Below are 17797 nucleotides of genomic sequence, written 5' to 3'. Positions count from 1 at the left end.
AGAGAGAGAGAGAGAGAAAATACGAAAAACAAGGACATAACTACGGTTAAGGTCGAACATCGTTAAGATTCCTTAAAGGACAATGTGGATAGATAGAAACAAAGAAACAAAGGAAGAAAAAGAAAAATAAACATTTATATCTCACAGCTATTCGGTTGTGGTTTTGAAAGTCCTTCATGCGTTATCGAGGTCACAATTTTCGCTGCTTTCTTCTCAGTCGAGTTTTAAACACGGACGCACACAGTCGTGTTACACGTACATCGAATTAACCATCATCCATGGTGTTCAACATTTATTTCCATAGAACGCGTTAAACAGTGACATAGATTATTCAACGTTAGAAAGAGTTTTGAAATGTTTCGTCTCTTAAATCTTCGAAAATGGCGACGAAAACGGCGAAGTAGCAGCATTCAACTTATGGATTCGTCTTTCTTCTTTCTACGTTCTTCCCTACCCTGCTTTTTATTATCGTGAAACTTGAAATTACAAGAATCGAAGTACATAGGATGTTTCTACCAGGTAAATATTTATATTTCTTGTATATATGTACGTATGCGTAATCGTATAAAAAATATAATCGTAATAAAAATTGTAATCTACGTCGTATAATTATATCTACGTCGTATCGATCGTATTACGTCTTTCTTGATAATATCAATATTTATTATCTTATTCGATTATTTAAAAGCCAACGTAAATGAGTTTTCCTGTAAAACTCGAGATCTAATTTTAACTCGTTCTCAAGAAACGATGAATTCATCCAGCGAATATTATTTAAATCCTTATGTCCGTTTTCAAGATCGAATTTATTAAATGTACAAATGTAACGAGAATTGATAGACCATAGGATATGCTAGGATAGGATAGAAAAAGCAAACCGAATGAAAGAAAGCAAAAGAAAAAAGAAAGTACAGAATATCGTAATTTCCCTTCGCTGTATCGAATTCGTTCGAATTGAAACTAAAGCGGCGAATGAAATAATAAATCGATCGTGAAGGTATCGATGAAATAATTTCAATTTTCTGCTGCAGTGGACGATGTTCTTAAAAAAAAAAGAGAAGAAAAGACTAGTTGCTACATAAAAAAAAAAAAAAAAATAGAGAAAGAAAATACAGCAAGTATCGTGATTTTTAACGCGAGTCAATCTTCGGTTGGAAAATTAATCCCAGGTTCGTAGGTGTAACCGTGTTCGTGTTCAGATCGATCGAAATAACTTTGGTATCGGTGATAGTCCCTTTTTCTTCCTATTTTTTTTTTCGATATTAAATCGTGCAACTCGATATCCGTCTCGATTCATCGGTTATTCCTCCTCCTATCCTCCTCTTCGTCCACTATAAAAATCTTTTTTATCTACCTTTTTTTTTTTATCTATTTATTTTATTTTATTTCTTTATTTTTTTATTTTTTTTAATCTAATTAATCTTTCCACTTCTTCGGACACTTTCCATCGATTTTATTTTAAATTTCATTCGTATAATGAATTTTTTAACTTTGATCACTTTATACACGTTGTCTGAACTTATTCCTAAAATATTAATCGTTTTTTCTTCTCTTCTTCCTTTTATAATAATAGAAAAATCTTAAAACCTTATACTACTAGTTGAAATAAAAATAGTGAAATTATTGAGTATAATTACCGTAAATTATATTATTAAGTATATTTACCGATATATTTAATTTATCAATAGAAAATTGAACGTATATCAATAGGTATTATATTTCATTTTATACACGTAACATAATATATATTATACATTAAGTATTATACACAAAACATGTATATATATATATAGACATATATTATTTTATAAGGGATACACTTAATGATTACGTACATAGTTACATACAAAAATGATATACGCGATGTATAAAAGTTTAAGAACACGTTGCGATTGTATTGCTTATCAAAAATAAATTTGTTATGTATAAATAAATTAAATGTCTTTATATGGACAATCTTCTTAGAAAACGGAAACTAAAGTTAAGATATATCATTAGAGAATTGATGATATAAGCGAAATGAGAGAAATAGTAATAGAAAGAGAGAGAGAATAGAGAAAAAAGAGGGAGAAAGAAAGAGAGAAAAGGAGAGAGAGAGAGAGACAGAGAGAGAGAGAGAGAGAGAGAGAGAGAGACAGAAGACGAACAAAGGAAACCGAGAGAAGGAAAAGGAGATGGGATATTAATGCTTGGCTTCGCCATAGTAGAACGAGCTCGTGGCTTTCTCGATGCTTTGCTGCACATAGTTTCCGTAAGAACTAATTAACGAACAATTAAAATTAATTTCACGCAGAAGAGAACCAGAGTTATTCACGTGATCGGCGCGTACGTATATACAGTTAACGTATATGTTCTTGTATATAACGTAAGTATCGGTATATGTTTTCTATCTATGTATATAACTACGTGTAAAAGACAGAGAGAAAGAGAGAGAGTGTACGAGTGTTTTGTGTATATGTATGTGTGTATAGTCGTATAAGAAGAGAGACAGAAGGCTAATTCCAACCATAAATCAGCTGACTAGGTGGAATTCAAGAGGCGCTTAGTTGCTCGAAAACCGACGTTGACTTTCTCTCTTTCTCTCTCTCTCTTTCTTTCTCTCTCTCTCTCTGTTATCCGTCTCTCTGTCTTTCTCTCTGTCTGCGTTTCTATTTCTATTTCTATTTTTATCTCTTTCTAACGTTTGCTTTAAAGCACAAATCTCTTTTCTCGTTATATATGTACATATATATAAACGTTTACGCTATATATAGGTTTTACGGTCGAAGAAAAGAAATTAAAGATAATACTATATTTATATACATATATATATATAATACATATATATAGTATATATACATATATATGTATATATATACTTGGAGAATTTTTATATTTTTCTGTTTTCTCTTTTTTATAATACTTTTTCCTTTTCTCACGAACCTTTTACGAAGTAATTATCATATTATCTAATATTAACGATAATAAGCGTATTACGACAGAGGACAAGAAGATAAAGCGAGAGAGACAGAAAAAAAAAAGGTAAATAAACATGAAAGTCGTAGACATTATGCTCGAGTTTACTCAAATGTTTTTTCTTTCTTTCTTGTTTTTCTTCCTCTTTAAACTTAGATACGCACAATCCGATAACGCCTTCCTCTTTATAATTATTCTCTTCGTGTGTTCGCTATTAACCTCGAAATCTCCTTGAATTATCTTTACCGATGAAATATCGTAGCGACTTTTTTTCTTTCGAATGTGTGTCGTGTGCCTTTTCACGAAACTATACGATATCGTTAGAATCGTTAGATTCGGTTATCGAAATATTTCATGATCGAGAAACTATCCGAACTATTCTCAGTGAACTATGAAAATTCTTGAGGTTTTTAGTATGTAACGTAAGTTAAGATTTCGAGAGAGGGAGAGGAAGAAAGAGAGAGAGAGAGAGAGAGAGAGAGAGAGAGAGAGAGAGAGAGAGAGAGAAAGTTGAAACCTTTTTATGATATTTGAGAGACTTTTATGTCCACCATCTAACGTCTCGAGCACGTTTCTCTACAAAGTTTCTCAACTCTCTCTCTCTCTCTCTCTCTCACACACACACATCTTTTTCTTTCCTTAGATATTATCCCTACTCGGCTGAGATAGCTTATTTGTTAAGGGGTTGGAATGGTAAGGGTGGTGGCGGTCGTGGGCCGACGATGGAAGAGGACGGAGAAGAAGAAGTAGGAAGGCCGTAAGGATAAAAATGAATGTTTTAACTTCAACAGTAAAATATTTCCCTTTCTGCCATTTGGATTCATGGATGAGGAGAAAAGAAAATAAAAAATAGAAAGTAAAAAAAAAAAAAAGAAAGAAATAGGGAGAAAGAGCAAAGGAAGAAGAAGGAAAGAGAAGAGGAAATAAAAAAAGGGGAATATTTTAATTGCACGTCGTTATGGAAGAAAAATGTGAATTTTCTTTTGTGTTTTTTTTGTTTCTTCTTTTTTTTTTTTTTTATAATAATCTTTTTTTTTCACGGGTAGATACGTCTTCATTTTTTACGTTCTCTCGGTTCTATTTTATTTTATTTTATTTTATTTTTTTTAAATTTTCTTTTCTATTTTTTTTTAATTCTTTTTCCCTGCGAAAAAACGAACGAATTAGTTCTCTCTCTCTCTCCCCCTCTCTCTCTCTCTCTTTCTCTCTGTAAACTTTCGACCGCGTACGATATTTCTTTCTTTCTCTCCCTCTCTTTCTATCTATCTGTCTATCTGTCCGTCCGTCTGTTTTTAGATACCGTTTCTATTTTTTGTTCTCCCCTTTTTATTTCTTGTTCTTTTTCAAGTAGAAAAGCAAGCTAATTGGACGGGAGAGATAACAATTTTGAAGGGGGATAAGAAGATTACTCAAAAATATCATGAGAAAAAGTTTCTAGAGAAAGAAGAAAGAAAACGAAAAAGCGAAATAAAAAAACGAATCGCGATCCCGATCGAATTAAAGAATAAATGGAAGGAGTATCTTATCGGAATGGTTAAATGGTAAAAGAAAAGCAGATCAATTTTAAGAGGATTGACGATACTAAGAAAAGGAAAGACATTAAAGAGGGAGAAAAGGGAAGAGATCGAGAGAGCGAGAGAAAGAGAGAGAGAGAGAGAGAGAGAGAGACAGAAAGAGAGAATAAGTGAGTCGTAGGAAATAGTGCAAAGGATTCTTCGTTTGGATGAAATTTCTTTGGGGATACCCTATGTATGTCATGCGACGTTCTATGTTACATTGCAGATATGAATCTTGTAAAAACAGGTAGGAGTTTCAGACCTTTTGATTCAGACATACATACATATATACATGCATACATACATAGATATATACGTATGTACGCACGCATACATGAATTCGAAAAGTCCCAACGGGCTTAAAAGTCCCTTCTATTCCTTCTCTTTCGCTAAGGATATTGAGAATTACCATGGCACAGCTCTCTTTCACTTCACATTTCCCTATACACACATTTTATACATATATACATACATTTCATACGTACATAGACACACACACACACACACACAATGCGGGTGTGTATATATATATATATATTATTCATACATAATCATTAAAAGTCTTAACTCTAACAAACATCTTACTCTTTGATACCTCCCTCCCCCCGTAAGGAAAATAACCCGTTCTCAAATTTATGACGATAATATCCTCAGGAACTATAACGTTTCGCGTCGTCTCACAACGATTTTGAATCATTTTAAACGAAATGTTATATTATAGCGTAGAGGGCGTAACTATAATAATTACAAAAGCAAAGCTTTTCACAAGGGAGTAAGAAAGAGAAGGAGAAGGAGAGAAGGAGGGAAGAAGGAAGGGAAGGAGGGAGGGAGGGAGGGTTGGGAGGGTTGGGAGGGTGGAAAAGGACTTGAATAGAGTGGAACTTCGTTACCGTTCTCCTGTACCGTTTCCTTCTTCTTCTTCTTCTTTCTTCTTTCTTCTTTTCTTTCTTCTTCTTCTTCTTATTCCTCTTCTTCCATTTTACTCCCATAATTAGGGCAAAGCGTTTTGTAATTAGTAAAGAGAACTTTCTCATTTGATTAATCACTTAATTAATTAATCGAAAGAAGGGGAGGAAGACCAATTTACGTGGAGTCGTGCGGCCCATTAACTTTCACCATGAAAGTTTCCTTAGTCCTCGTCGTTGTCGTTGTATTCTCTTCTTTCTTTCTTACTTGTTTTCTTTTTTCTTTCTTTCTTTCTTTCTTTCTTTCTTTCTCTTATCCCACCTCACCACTACCTTCCATCTCCTTTTTTACCTTCCCAAACACCCCCACTCTTCCATCGTCATTCTCGAAATCTTATTTCTCTCATGAATTATTCTTTACGAGACGTGATTTTTTTCTCCTAATTCGCAATGATATTAAAATTTTTTTAAATCACCTGATTACGTCTTATCGTCTCTCTCTCTCTCTTTTTCTTTCTCTCTCTGCCACCTTCTTTCCCTTTCTCTTTCCCTCTCTCTCTCTTTCTCTTTCTTTTTCATTTTTTTTTATTTTACTCGTAAAAGCTTAACTCGTTTCTCGATATCGATTTCATGTCACCGTCGTTAAAAATGAATGTGATTGAAAAATAAGGGAACCATGGGTAGGAGAGGTGAATGGAGGGATGGGTGACGAGGGGTAGGAAAGACAAGAGGGAAAAAAAAGAGACAGGCGATCGTAAGGATTCGAGAGACGCCCGAAAGCTCTCTATTCCTCGTTGAATAAACAAGTGACTTAACTTAAAAGGGACACTCGCTTCGTAACTTTCTGGCAAGTCGAGTTCGCGTCACTGTCGTCACCGAGGAAGCTTACTTTGGCTCGAAGCTGTCTTTAACCTCGTCTTTAAAACCATCTTTTAGTCTCACTTTTTTATTTTCTCTCTCTCTCTCTCTCTCTCTCTCTCTCTCTCTCTCTCTTTCTCTCTCTCTCTCTCTCTACCTCTGTCCATATCTCTGTCTCCATCTGTCTCTATCTCTCTTGCTTTCACGTTTGATCTTAACGAATCTTACGGACACCCACACTTACTTGGATCTTTTTAAAGGTTTCGTGAAAGAGAAAATAGAAAAAAAAAGAAATTAAACACTCCTCAGCGTTTCCCCTTCTTTTTTCTTTTTTTTTTTTCCTTTTTTCTTTTTTTGGAGATACAAATTGGCGTGTTATAAGATAATGCTTAAATAATTATGTTTTCTTTCTTTTTTTCTTCTTGTTCTTTTTGTTTTTCTCTTTTTTTTCTTTCTCGTTTTCTTCTTCTTCTCTTCTTTGATCGATAATATTTCACATGTTGAAATGTATACATACGTATATTCCTATAGTTCTCGGAAGTTAAGTCGAGCTTTGTGTTTGAATAGAGAAAGCGGAAATGGAGTTAATTAATGCTATTTTATTCGAAAGCTCGAATGAATTATTTAAATCGTGGATATAGCCGTGGGACGATCCCGAAAGTTCACGAAAGGTACATGAAACGCGAAGAGAAAAGATCGATTCTCCTTTCTCGAACATACCTAATGACCTGGAAAATGAATTCCGTTGATTATCGAGAATTCTTTTGAAAAAAGAAAAAAGGAAAGAAAAAAAATAAATGCACACATACACACATCGTTGCGTCTATCCATTCGTCAATTATGATAGTTATGTAATATATATATTTTTTAATTATTTAAGCTTTTAATATGTAATAATACGAATATAATATCGGAAAAATATCGATTATTGTCAAGTGATCTCATGTTACTTTTTTTTCGATTTCGAGTAATTACTTCTTTGTAAATGATTCTTTCGTAACGCGGAACAAGTAATTTTATTATACAATTATTTCGCGCATTAATGGGGAAAATACAAATTTCATTTAAGTTCTTATTATGAATTTTATCATATAAATTATGTTTTCACAAATTGTGTTTCGCAATTGTGAAAGCATGATATACCGTACATAGAACTTCATCAAATTATTAAATTGGAACAGTGAATATAATAAAATATTATTAACAAAATTTAAGATAGTCGTTGCAAATTATAAATCGAACTTGACAATCTTTAAAATACTATCTTAACAAACAATTCTACACCTATATATATATATATATATACACACACATATTTTATTATAAAGATTATTTTCAGTTCCAATTCTGTTGATAATATTTCAGTACTCTACTCTATGATATATAATATATCTACTCCAAGAACGAGTATATAAACTCGCCGTTGCCTCTCTGCAACCTGACCATATTTTCATGAGGCGACTTTAAATTTCAACGGCACGACATATAACGGTGATACTGCTGCTACTGATGGTGTTGGTTCTGAACTAGTGTTATATACAGAACATACATCTGAGAGGGATGCGTTGTCGTTGCGAAGAACAAGAAACTGGATAGAAGAGAGAAGGTAGAGGAAAGGGATGATATATTTATTAAAAAAGGAAGAGAGAAAAAAATGAGAAAAAAAATGTACGTGAAAAATGAAACAAAAAAAAAAATAAAAACAAAAAACAAAAGAAAAGAAAATAAAGAAAAATAGTAAACGAGAGAAGAGAGCTCTCTCTCTCTCTCTCTCTCTCTCTCTCCCTCTTTCTCTCTTTTTTTCTTGGTTGTCGCGATCCTTCCGCAATGTCCGAGTTTAGGAGAGGTACCGTCTTAAAAATATTTTTCAGCTGAGAACGAGAGAAGTTTCAAGACGTGACGAGAAATCACGACTTTTCTCTTTCCTCCTTTTGCAGCTTCTTCGATCGTCCAACCGGAAACCAGCCCACTCTCTTTTTCTCTCTCTTTCTTTCTCTACGCCGTTTTGGGATAGTAAAGAATTTAAGTCTCATGGCCTAGCCACCCGAAAGATTTACTATCGTAGATAGGAAAGCTCGCCATTGCTTACTTTATAGGGTCTTACGATGGTATCCTTAAGGTTGGATAAACTTCCTTTTGTTTATTCTCTTTCTTTTCTTTCTTTTTCTGTTTTCTCTTTCTTTCTTTCTTTCTCTCTTTCTTTCGTTTACTACGTACTACTACTACTATTACTACTACTACTGCTACTACTGAACATCGCGTGTCTATTGAAATTCTATGTCCTTCCTTGACTTTAACGAGTCTCGAAGCGTGATACCTTCCCTAAAGGATTAAAGAATTTGTTTGAGATATCGTCCGTAGACGATAAATTCGACCTTTCGTTTATTTCGTTTTGTTTGTTCTGTTTTTTCATTTTTTTCTCTTTGATCTTTTTATCCGATTTGATCAGAATCAAGTCCATCACTCATGGTCCGTATAATGTCATCTTTTTTTTTTTCTCTTTCAAAGCAACGAGTTCAAGAGAACAAACGTAATTCTTACTTTTTATCGAACTTTTGAAAAATTTTTTATATTCTTTAAAGAAAAAGAAAGAAAAATATGATCGAGCTTTCTTTCCATATAGTCCGAATTAACAATAGCATCTCTCGCGTGGTCTGCGTTTTCTTTTATTCTTCTTGTGTTATCAAAATATCGACTGATGCCAGTAAAGGTTATCGAATTTCTAGTCGATATTACATCTCCCTCTCTCCCTCCCTCTCTCTCTCTCTCTCTCTCTCTCTCTGTATCTATCTTTCTTTCTTTAGTGCGTCGCACGATCCGAAAATGTTTATCGGAAAGAGCACATATCAGTTTCCTGTGTCACCTTTTACCACAACTTGACATACTAGAATCTCGAAAAGTCGAAGTATCGACGCAACCCTTTTGCTGCTTACAATCTATTCTCCCTTCTGCCTTCTCTCTCTCTCTCTCTCTCTCTTTATTCACCTTCCACCCTTTCTCTCTCTCTCTCTCTCTCTCTCTTTCACTCTCTCATTCTCTATCTACCTTTCATCCTTTCTCTCTCTCTCTCTCTTCCGCTCTCTATCCCTCACCTTTCACCCTCTATCTCTCTCTCGTTCTCTCTCTCTCTCTCCCTCTCTATACTCTCAATGTTCCTCGTGTATCGAACTTCTTTCTCGGATAAGATACGCTGTTCTCGATGCGAGATAGGAAGCTATCAGAGTAACTGTCAGAATATAGAAAAGCAAGGGAGGACGCTTCGAGAATATGACTTTACTTCTTTTTAAACTTGCAACCCTCGTAAGTATGCGAATCAAGGAGATGTCGAACGAGTGAGTATACTACGTTCTTTTCAGAACGAAGAACAAGTCAAATATTTGACATACTTTTTCGTACCAATCCATTGTATGTATATCTAACTTGTTAAAATATTCTTCAAAATGTCTTTCTTATTTGGTTGTTACTTTCTCTTTCGGATTTCTTTGATGAAAAAAAAATCTATTTTAATTTTGTCGATTATTATGAAAGATATATATATATATATATACCTATGTAATAATAATTGATAAACGATATTGACTATTATATATCTCGTATTCCTGAAACATAAGAAAGAGAGAGAGAGAAAGATAAATATATAGAATAATTGATAAGCAATTTGTACAGAACACAAAAACATACTCAAAGTCTTGTCGAAGTATAGAAAGACAAAAATGAAGAAAATCGTTAACTCGGCGACATTTGTACTCTTTTTTCTCTCCCTCTCTCTCTTTTTTTTTTGTATTATTTTCCTTTCTTTTTTCCTCTTCGACTTTTACCAAGCGTTCACATTCGCAACCGAGACACATCTCGAAATCCTTTAATTATCGACTTCGTCGTCGTTGCACTAGGTACAAAGAGATGACGTAGATTCTTTTTCTCGTCTTTCTTATCTGTGTGCATCCCTCTGTCTCTCTCTCTCTCTCTTTTTCTGTCGAATGTATGTGTGTTTTTTTATCCTTTCTTTCTTTCGTTGGTCCGTCCATTCGTTCATTCGTTCGTTCGTTCGTTCGTTCGTTCGTTCGTTCGTTCTTTTAACGATCTCTCTCCGATCTGCCGTTGGCATTTACCTTCTCTTTCTCTTTCTATCGAAAACTCCTCCGTGAAAAGTCTTCCCTTTGATATCGGGACTTTCCAAGATATTTTCAAGCCATTTTCTATGAGAAGATCGTGCTTTACGCCACGTATTCCGTAAGATTCTTCTCGTATTTTTCAATAAAAGGGGTGGGGTTTGGGTTGGTTGAGAAGTTCTTGCTCTCTCTTTCTCTCTCTCTCTCCTTCTCTCTCTCTCTCTCTCTCTCTCTCTCTCTTTTTCTCTCGTTCTCTCTCTCTCGTAGCGAAGAAACCGACACAGCAGCTGCACGAGCCATCCTAGTAAGCTTTCCTTCTCCTCTTTCTTCCCCTCCTCCTCCTTTTCTTCCTCTTTCTTCTCCTCCTCCTTTTCGAATAAATCGTGCGAAGAGAAAAGGAGGAAAGATAGAAACAGAAGGAAAAAAGAATAGAATTCGAGAGAGGGTTGACATTGTCGCAGAAGAAATAATATATCTTACGGAGTAAAGGTTGCATATATGAGAGAGGAGACGACTCTTGCCATTTCTGTACTCCCTCGATTTATCAATCTGTCTTTTTCTATCCGTTTTACGTCGCATTTCTTCTTAGAAAAAAGGGGAAAAAGGAAGAGAGATAGAAAGGAAGAAAGAAAGGGGAAAAAAGGGAGGAAATAGAAAAAGAAGCAAATACATGCGGAGAAAAAACTAACGAATTATTGTTATATCCGACCAAACAGAAAATTTCATTCGAAAGTTTTTTCGATCTTTTTTTCTAAGCGGTGAATTTTTTTTTTGTAAAGATTATATATAAATGATATTGAAGATATATTGCAGTATATGTATTTATATATATATATATATTTCTTATAAAAATATTTATGTGTTGTGTATTAATGTAATATATATAATTAATTAAAGTAAAATATAAAATGAAAAGTTATATTCTATATTTGCACGTATCGACGTTTCGGTTTCTACAGAAAGATCGTCATAATTTAAAATAAATATATTTATAGTCAAACTAAAAAGGGAGAGAAAGAGAGAGGGAGAGAGAGAGAGAGAGAGAGAGAGAGAGAGAGAGAGAGAGATAAATACAGAGTGAGATAGATACAATTAACATCGCGATATTTCTTATTCCCTTTTTACTTACGATTAATCTCACTTCAAAATCTTTGACGGAAGAAAATATAGGTACGTAAATTATCCATTCTCGAATTTTCATCTTTCTACGTTAGATAGTTGAAATTTCGCGATGGTTTGACGGTACGTAGCTAGTTAAAATCACAGACAAGATTGTTTAATGACTTTTGGTATACGAGTACGAGTGACTTTGGTACAAGTCAAAGGTAGATACTATCTACAATTTTAATTTTACATATTCTGTAATTACAGAAATTCTCTCGTTTGTTATTAATCTAATTTACAGAAAGATTTCTCTTGAAGCTCGTGTAATAATTAACTCAAAGAAAAATAAGAGAGGAGGAAAAGTAGTTCATTAAACGATCGACGTATTGAAACAATTAGAAAACGAAAGGAGAATTGAAAAATAGAATTTTCTCTGTTTTAAGTGAAGAAAGCTGAGAGAAAGGATGGAACGATGTAACAGACGTTGAATAATTCCGACGAAAATATTCGTTTCTATTAATCCCACGCTTAATTTTGATAAAGGAATATCTATTTCGCGTTTACGATTAACGATTTGAAAATCAAATTATAGATAGATCTTGTTGCATTATTTTGCGTTAGAACGTACGTAAATATTTCTATAACGTTGTATACCATTGTAATCGATAACGTTATAACAAAACGATCGTATTTCTAACGATGAATAATACAGATGCCTATAACTTTCCTTGTTCTATTACGTTAACTCCGTATCCTATTCCTCAATTATTTTCATCTTTGAATAGAACAATTATTTGGATAGATTGATTCGTTCGTTGTTAAACCATTATCCATTGTTATATTTTATTGAATTAGAAATTATTCAATAACCATTTTGTAATATCCCTTGTTAGAACGAATAATAATTTCTCTATTAATTTCGATTGAAATATTGCATAGCGATTCGTTTTACGTTATTATTGAGAAATTACAAATTCTCTATTCTGTACGTTATGTGTGTGTGTGTGTTACGTAATTTCGTAAAACACACAGATTATACTTATGGTAAAAACCGAGGAAGGAATTGTAAGATGTTAACAATGAACGAGTTACCTTACAATAACTATGATAACTTTTGAATACCCTCGAGAAAAGAAAATCTACGTATTGCTTGTTCCAGTTTATCGAAACCTATGCAAAACATATAGATAACGGTATCATAGAACGGGGTGTATCCTCTCTTCTCACTTCTAAGTTGGCTCTACTCTAACTCCCCCTAAACCTCCTCTACCCCATCAACCCATCCTTCTCTAGAGACCTCATGCAATGGACAATATCTACCGTCAGTCCCTATTGACCGAGACAACGAAACTAAACAAAAGTGTGGAATATTTGTTCAAGTTTTCAGCACGTACCTTAACCATCATTTCTCATGTGACTCTAAATCCATTGTCGGAAGTTTACAGTTTTGTAAACAGAGATACGCGTGCATACATACACGCAAAAGATTCTAACGCGAGTTATTTATTTATTTATTTTCATTTTGATTTTGATTTTGATTTTTTTCTTTCCCTCTCTTCCTCCTTTTTTTTCTTTCACTTTGAGAGTGAATCATTTTCTCTCTCTCTCTCTTTTTTTTTCTGCTCGAACGAATTTATTTTTCGTTCGTAAACGTCACGGGGATATATACATTATTTTTTCGTTTTTTATTATTAATGGCTGAACGTAAATTTAATGATAGAGAAATCAATAAGAATTCAATACGTGTGCATAGATATGTATATAGTATAGTATTAATAGTATTAATAATTGTAATAATAATGAGAATTGACGAATGACCTCGTTGATCAAAGGAGAAATCATATTCTTTTTTTTTTACATTCGAGGAAATATGCTAATAAATGTTTTTCGTAAGAAAAAAGGAAATAAAAAAATTAAAAAAAGGATAAAAAGAAGTTGTTACTTCTTTGCTAATAAGTAAGTACTTTTATAACGATTGAGAAAATCTAAAGTAGTATCTTTTATTGAGAAGAAATTTCATTGCTTTTACGTCACTCGCATTCGTCAATTCAGTCACGTGCAGTACCACGAGGAGACTAGAAACGGAAAAGGTTTGCTTGGCTTTGTCGTTGAGGAAAATCCGATTAATGAAGAGCCATTAAATTGGTACGCTCGATATCGTGAATTACGTATGTATGTATGTATGTATGTATGTATGTATGTATGTACATACATACGTACATATATGCGTATGTACATATATTCGATAGGACGTAACAAACGAAAAACTCTGAGGAGCATTATTATTATTATTATTATTATTATTATTATTATTATTATTATTATTATCATCATTACTATTATTATTTTATTCGTAAATAAGCGCATACTCTGTAACATGTTTTTATTTAAATATTGTTTAATCTCCGTGACGATTGTCCGATTTTAATAATATTGCTAGAATTCATATAATATCTCACCGGGCAAATAATCGTGTTTTCGATGTCGATCGGCTTTGGCTAATAATTAATATATCGCAATTATACATTATCTACATATTTTATATCTTCAAATAAATAAATACTATTTACACTAGTGTTAATAAGCGTTTATAATAATACCATTTGGCTTCGTCGATAAGTAATATTAAGAATTTTCAATAAAATATCTATCAATATTTATAGTGGATATGAAACATTGGAAATTCTTATGGTTTTTATTCAGCAAATCGATAATTGCAACGATGTCATTTTTTATTGATATTAGGAATGAAGTAATTTGCCGGCTATCTCCTTTCTCTCTTTCTCTCTCTCTCTTCTCTGGTTCGTTGAACTCGTGAGAAACGATCGGTCAGCGAATTTAATGGATTCACTTGGGAATCAGTTGTACCAAGTTGTAACGTCTACGTAATGTCGCGATGCTAACGTGTTTGCTTACACTTTCATGAGAGAGAGAGAGAGAGAGAGAGAGAGAGAGAGAGAGAGAGAGAGAGAGAGAAAGAGAAAGAGAAAGAGAAAGGATTTCAAAGTTAAATCATCAAGTGAATATACGTACACATCCTTCGGGTATGATTCGTCATATGGACAGATAGAAATATATTCTCTATTATATGAACTTATAGGAGTTATGGTTGGCACTATACCAAACTCTCAAAGGGACAAACTCGTGGTTCGAAAGAGACGCAGCTGTGCGTTACGAATGAATTTCTGTACGTATGTGTATGTGTATGAATGTGTGTGTGTGTGTGTGTATAGTGCGTATCTCTAAAACGGTGTTATATCATTCTAAGATCTAACTTATTCGTAAGACAATAAGAAAGATTGACTGTTATCGTATAAACGTCAGAAACCTTACGAATGATACTTTAATGCAAGGAGAAAAATTGCGATTAGAAGACCGAGTTTCGTATTACATCGATCGGTGAAAAGAAGATCGGTCATGTCGGATTGATTTTTCGGAAGGTATTTTCTCTTTTAACAAATCCTAGAACGGATAAGAGAATTCGATAGCCTTGGAAATTGGAGAATCGAATCGTATTTGATTCTTCTGACGTTTAATTACTCGGGGAAAAAAAAAGGAGATAAAGAAAAAGAAAAAGAAGAAGTAGAAGAGTAGAAGAAGTAGAGAGTATATGCTTTATGTCATATATAATATCGGGTACTTCATTATTTCTTATTATTCTTGGAATTTTTATATAATATTCATTATTATAATTAATAAACATCAATGTTATCTAAATTTTCAAAAAGTAGTTCTAATCAATTCGTTGATCAACGATATAAAGATATCACCGTTGTCGGTTATTTGAATTTTCGTATGAACGATTTTGCAAAATCTCTCGTGTGTCTTTTAACGGTGGATAATAAGAGATAATAAAAACAAATAAAAAAAGGGAGAGAGAGAGATAGATATAGAGTGATAAAGAGAGAGAGAGAGAGAGAGAGAGAGAGAGAAAATAGATCAAAAGGCAAATAATCATAAAATCCTTCTCTTCGTTCAGGATTCGTTCAACACAGTTAGAGATAGAGATAGATAAATAGATAGATAGATAGATACATAGATAGAGAGAGAGAGAGAGAGAGAGAGGGAGAGAGAGAAAGAGAGAGAGAGAGAGAAAGAGAGAGAGAATCGTTCGCTCAATACGGACTATCCTTTCGTACTATCGGCTTCCACGAATGTATTTGGCTATTTGCATGGAAATCGTCTACGTCGCTTAATGCGGTGCGGTCGACGTAACCGACGCGACGTGCGCGTGGTGACCGTTGGTGGTTGTCGTATTTTTAGACGCGCGTTTCCGCTGTCACGGTGAGTTTAGTGCGTTAAACATTACTCCTGCTTAACTGCTATATGATCCTAATCAGTCGGCTGTCCCTTATTTTACACCCTAGGGAATCGTTCTAGATATATAGTTACCCGTACAATTTTCACTTAACTTTGACCTAATCCTCGGTTATATATTCTTCCGTCTATGTCTTTCTGTCTCTCCCTCTTTTTCTCAATTATCAACATTATAAATCTACATGAAAATTTTGGAATTAATACAAATTTCTTGGGTAGATTTTTTCTTTTTATATATATATTAAGTACGGCAGAAAAAGAAATTAAGAACGCGAAGTTTGAATGAATGAATAAAAGAATACATGAATGAATGAATGAATAAATGAATGAATTTCTATATGAACCATTTAAATTTCTTATAAAACCGATTATCTAACTCGCGAATTACTTGGCAATAATTTATCGGACTAACTATCTTTTTGAATGAACGAGGAGATATTATTCGTGAACAAAACAATGTTCTCTCTTTCTCTTCCCTTTCTAGTAAGAAGAAACTTTAATGGAACGAGCGACGAGGCAAGAGAACTTTGAAATTGGTTTGTTTTATCTAATAATTATTTGATCTCGCGATAAAATCGTTTCTCGCGGAGTAGTAGGTAGATCGTATATGCGGTCGTCCATCCGTGAAACGTTCACGTCAGCATACGAGTTAAAACCCATCGTATTTCGAGCCCTACGAATAATCCTTCGAGGATTAGCACAAGAACGTTTACGAATTTATGTCCTCTGAGTCGAGTTATTCCGGACATTCGAGAGTAGAATCAAATCCACAGAGCTCGGAGCTACGTGCTTCGTCAAAAAGGTTCTCTTTCGATGGTCTACCCCTTCCCTCGGCCACCCCCTTAACATCGTTCCACCCCATTCTACCTCATTCCACATCTCTCCTACCCGGAACCTCCCCGTCACCCTTCGAATCTTCCCCTCTCTCCTCACTCCCAATGCACCATTTCTCTCTCTCTCTCTCTCTCTCTCTCTCTCTCTCTCTCTCTCTCAAATCAAATCGGATTTGACGATTCTTTGAGTGAAATATAATTTAAAAAAGAAAAAAAAGAAGGAGAAAATAATAAAATAAAAAGGATCGTTTCGTGGTACTCGAACTGATTTCTAAGCTTTTATAATTGTGAAAGAATATCATGAAAGTGTATTACTATATATATATATATATATATATATATATATATATATATATATGATTCATTTGATAGATTGAAGAAATTTCTGATATATAGATGTACCTGTTTATTTATGTTTATGTAAATTTATTCCGATTAAAAATTGCAATATTAGAGAATCGTTTGGATAAATTAATGAATCATAAAACGATGAATTATAGTATTTTAGAAAGTGCTTTTTTCTCTCTTTTTTTTTATTTTTCTTCTTTAATGGAAACGAGAAACAGTCGTGAGATTTATTTATTTTGTTTTACCCCATATTTATTTCTCCTTTCGTTCGCGATAGAAATAAAACCACTTTAACGAGTTCAATAATTTCTGCTTTGATTAATAAAGAAAATTGATACATTGGCATTTCGTTTATATCGACGTATAAACAAAACATTTCACTCACGTCAATTTGACCCATTCATTTTACTTGTACAGACGCACACGTTTAGAGTTAGCATTACGACCGTGATTTAGGTTTCCCCTTTTTTTTTTATTTTTTCCTTCCTTTTTTCTACGGTATGATAAATAAAAAAAAAAAAAAAACAGAAATGAAAGAAAGAAAGAAATAATGTAAAGAGAAATGAAATAAAGAACAACACAAGGGGAGGGAAAAGTGTAGGCATTAAAGATCTTTCAATTGGGAAGGATTCTTAGCTTGATGTTGGGATGGAAAAAAGTGGAGTAGAAAGAAAACTTCGTTAAGTCTGGCAATTTAAAGCTAAAAAAAGAAAAAGAACGAGATTGGAGTCTGATAGGTTATACAGGGAGAATGAATGAGAGAGTGAAATAGAGAGAGAGAGAGAGAGAGAGAGAGAGAGAGAGAGAGAGAG

General features: G+C 33.6%; 1 protein-coding gene across 2 annotated transcripts in view; it reads left to right on the top strand.

The window, feature by feature from the left end:
• The first annotated feature begins 231 nt into the window (after positions 1-231).
• The window catches only part of LOC122631439 (zwei Ig domain protein zig-8), an 82896-nt gene continuing 65330 nt past the window's right edge, over positions 232-17797 (top strand). Inside the window, exon 1 of one of the 2 annotated variants that reach the window (XM_043817122.1) lies at positions 232-519. In XM_043817122.1, coding sequence (XP_043673057.1) covers positions 507-519 — 13 coding nt within the window. In that variant the 5' untranslated portion in view covers positions 232-506. The remainder of the gene's footprint in view (positions 520-17797) is intronic. The other variant, XM_043817124.1, reaches the window with a different exon arrangement.

Source organism: Vespula pensylvanica, chromosome 9, assembly GCF_014466175.1.
Source record: "Vespula pensylvanica isolate Volc-1 chromosome 9, ASM1446617v1, whole genome shotgun sequence".
NCBI classification, from domain to species: domain Eukaryota; kingdom Metazoa; phylum Arthropoda; class Insecta; order Hymenoptera; family Vespidae; genus Vespula; species Vespula pensylvanica.
The sequence above is the reverse complement of the archived record's forward strand: the minus strand, read 5'-3'. Positions and strand labels throughout refer to the sequence as shown.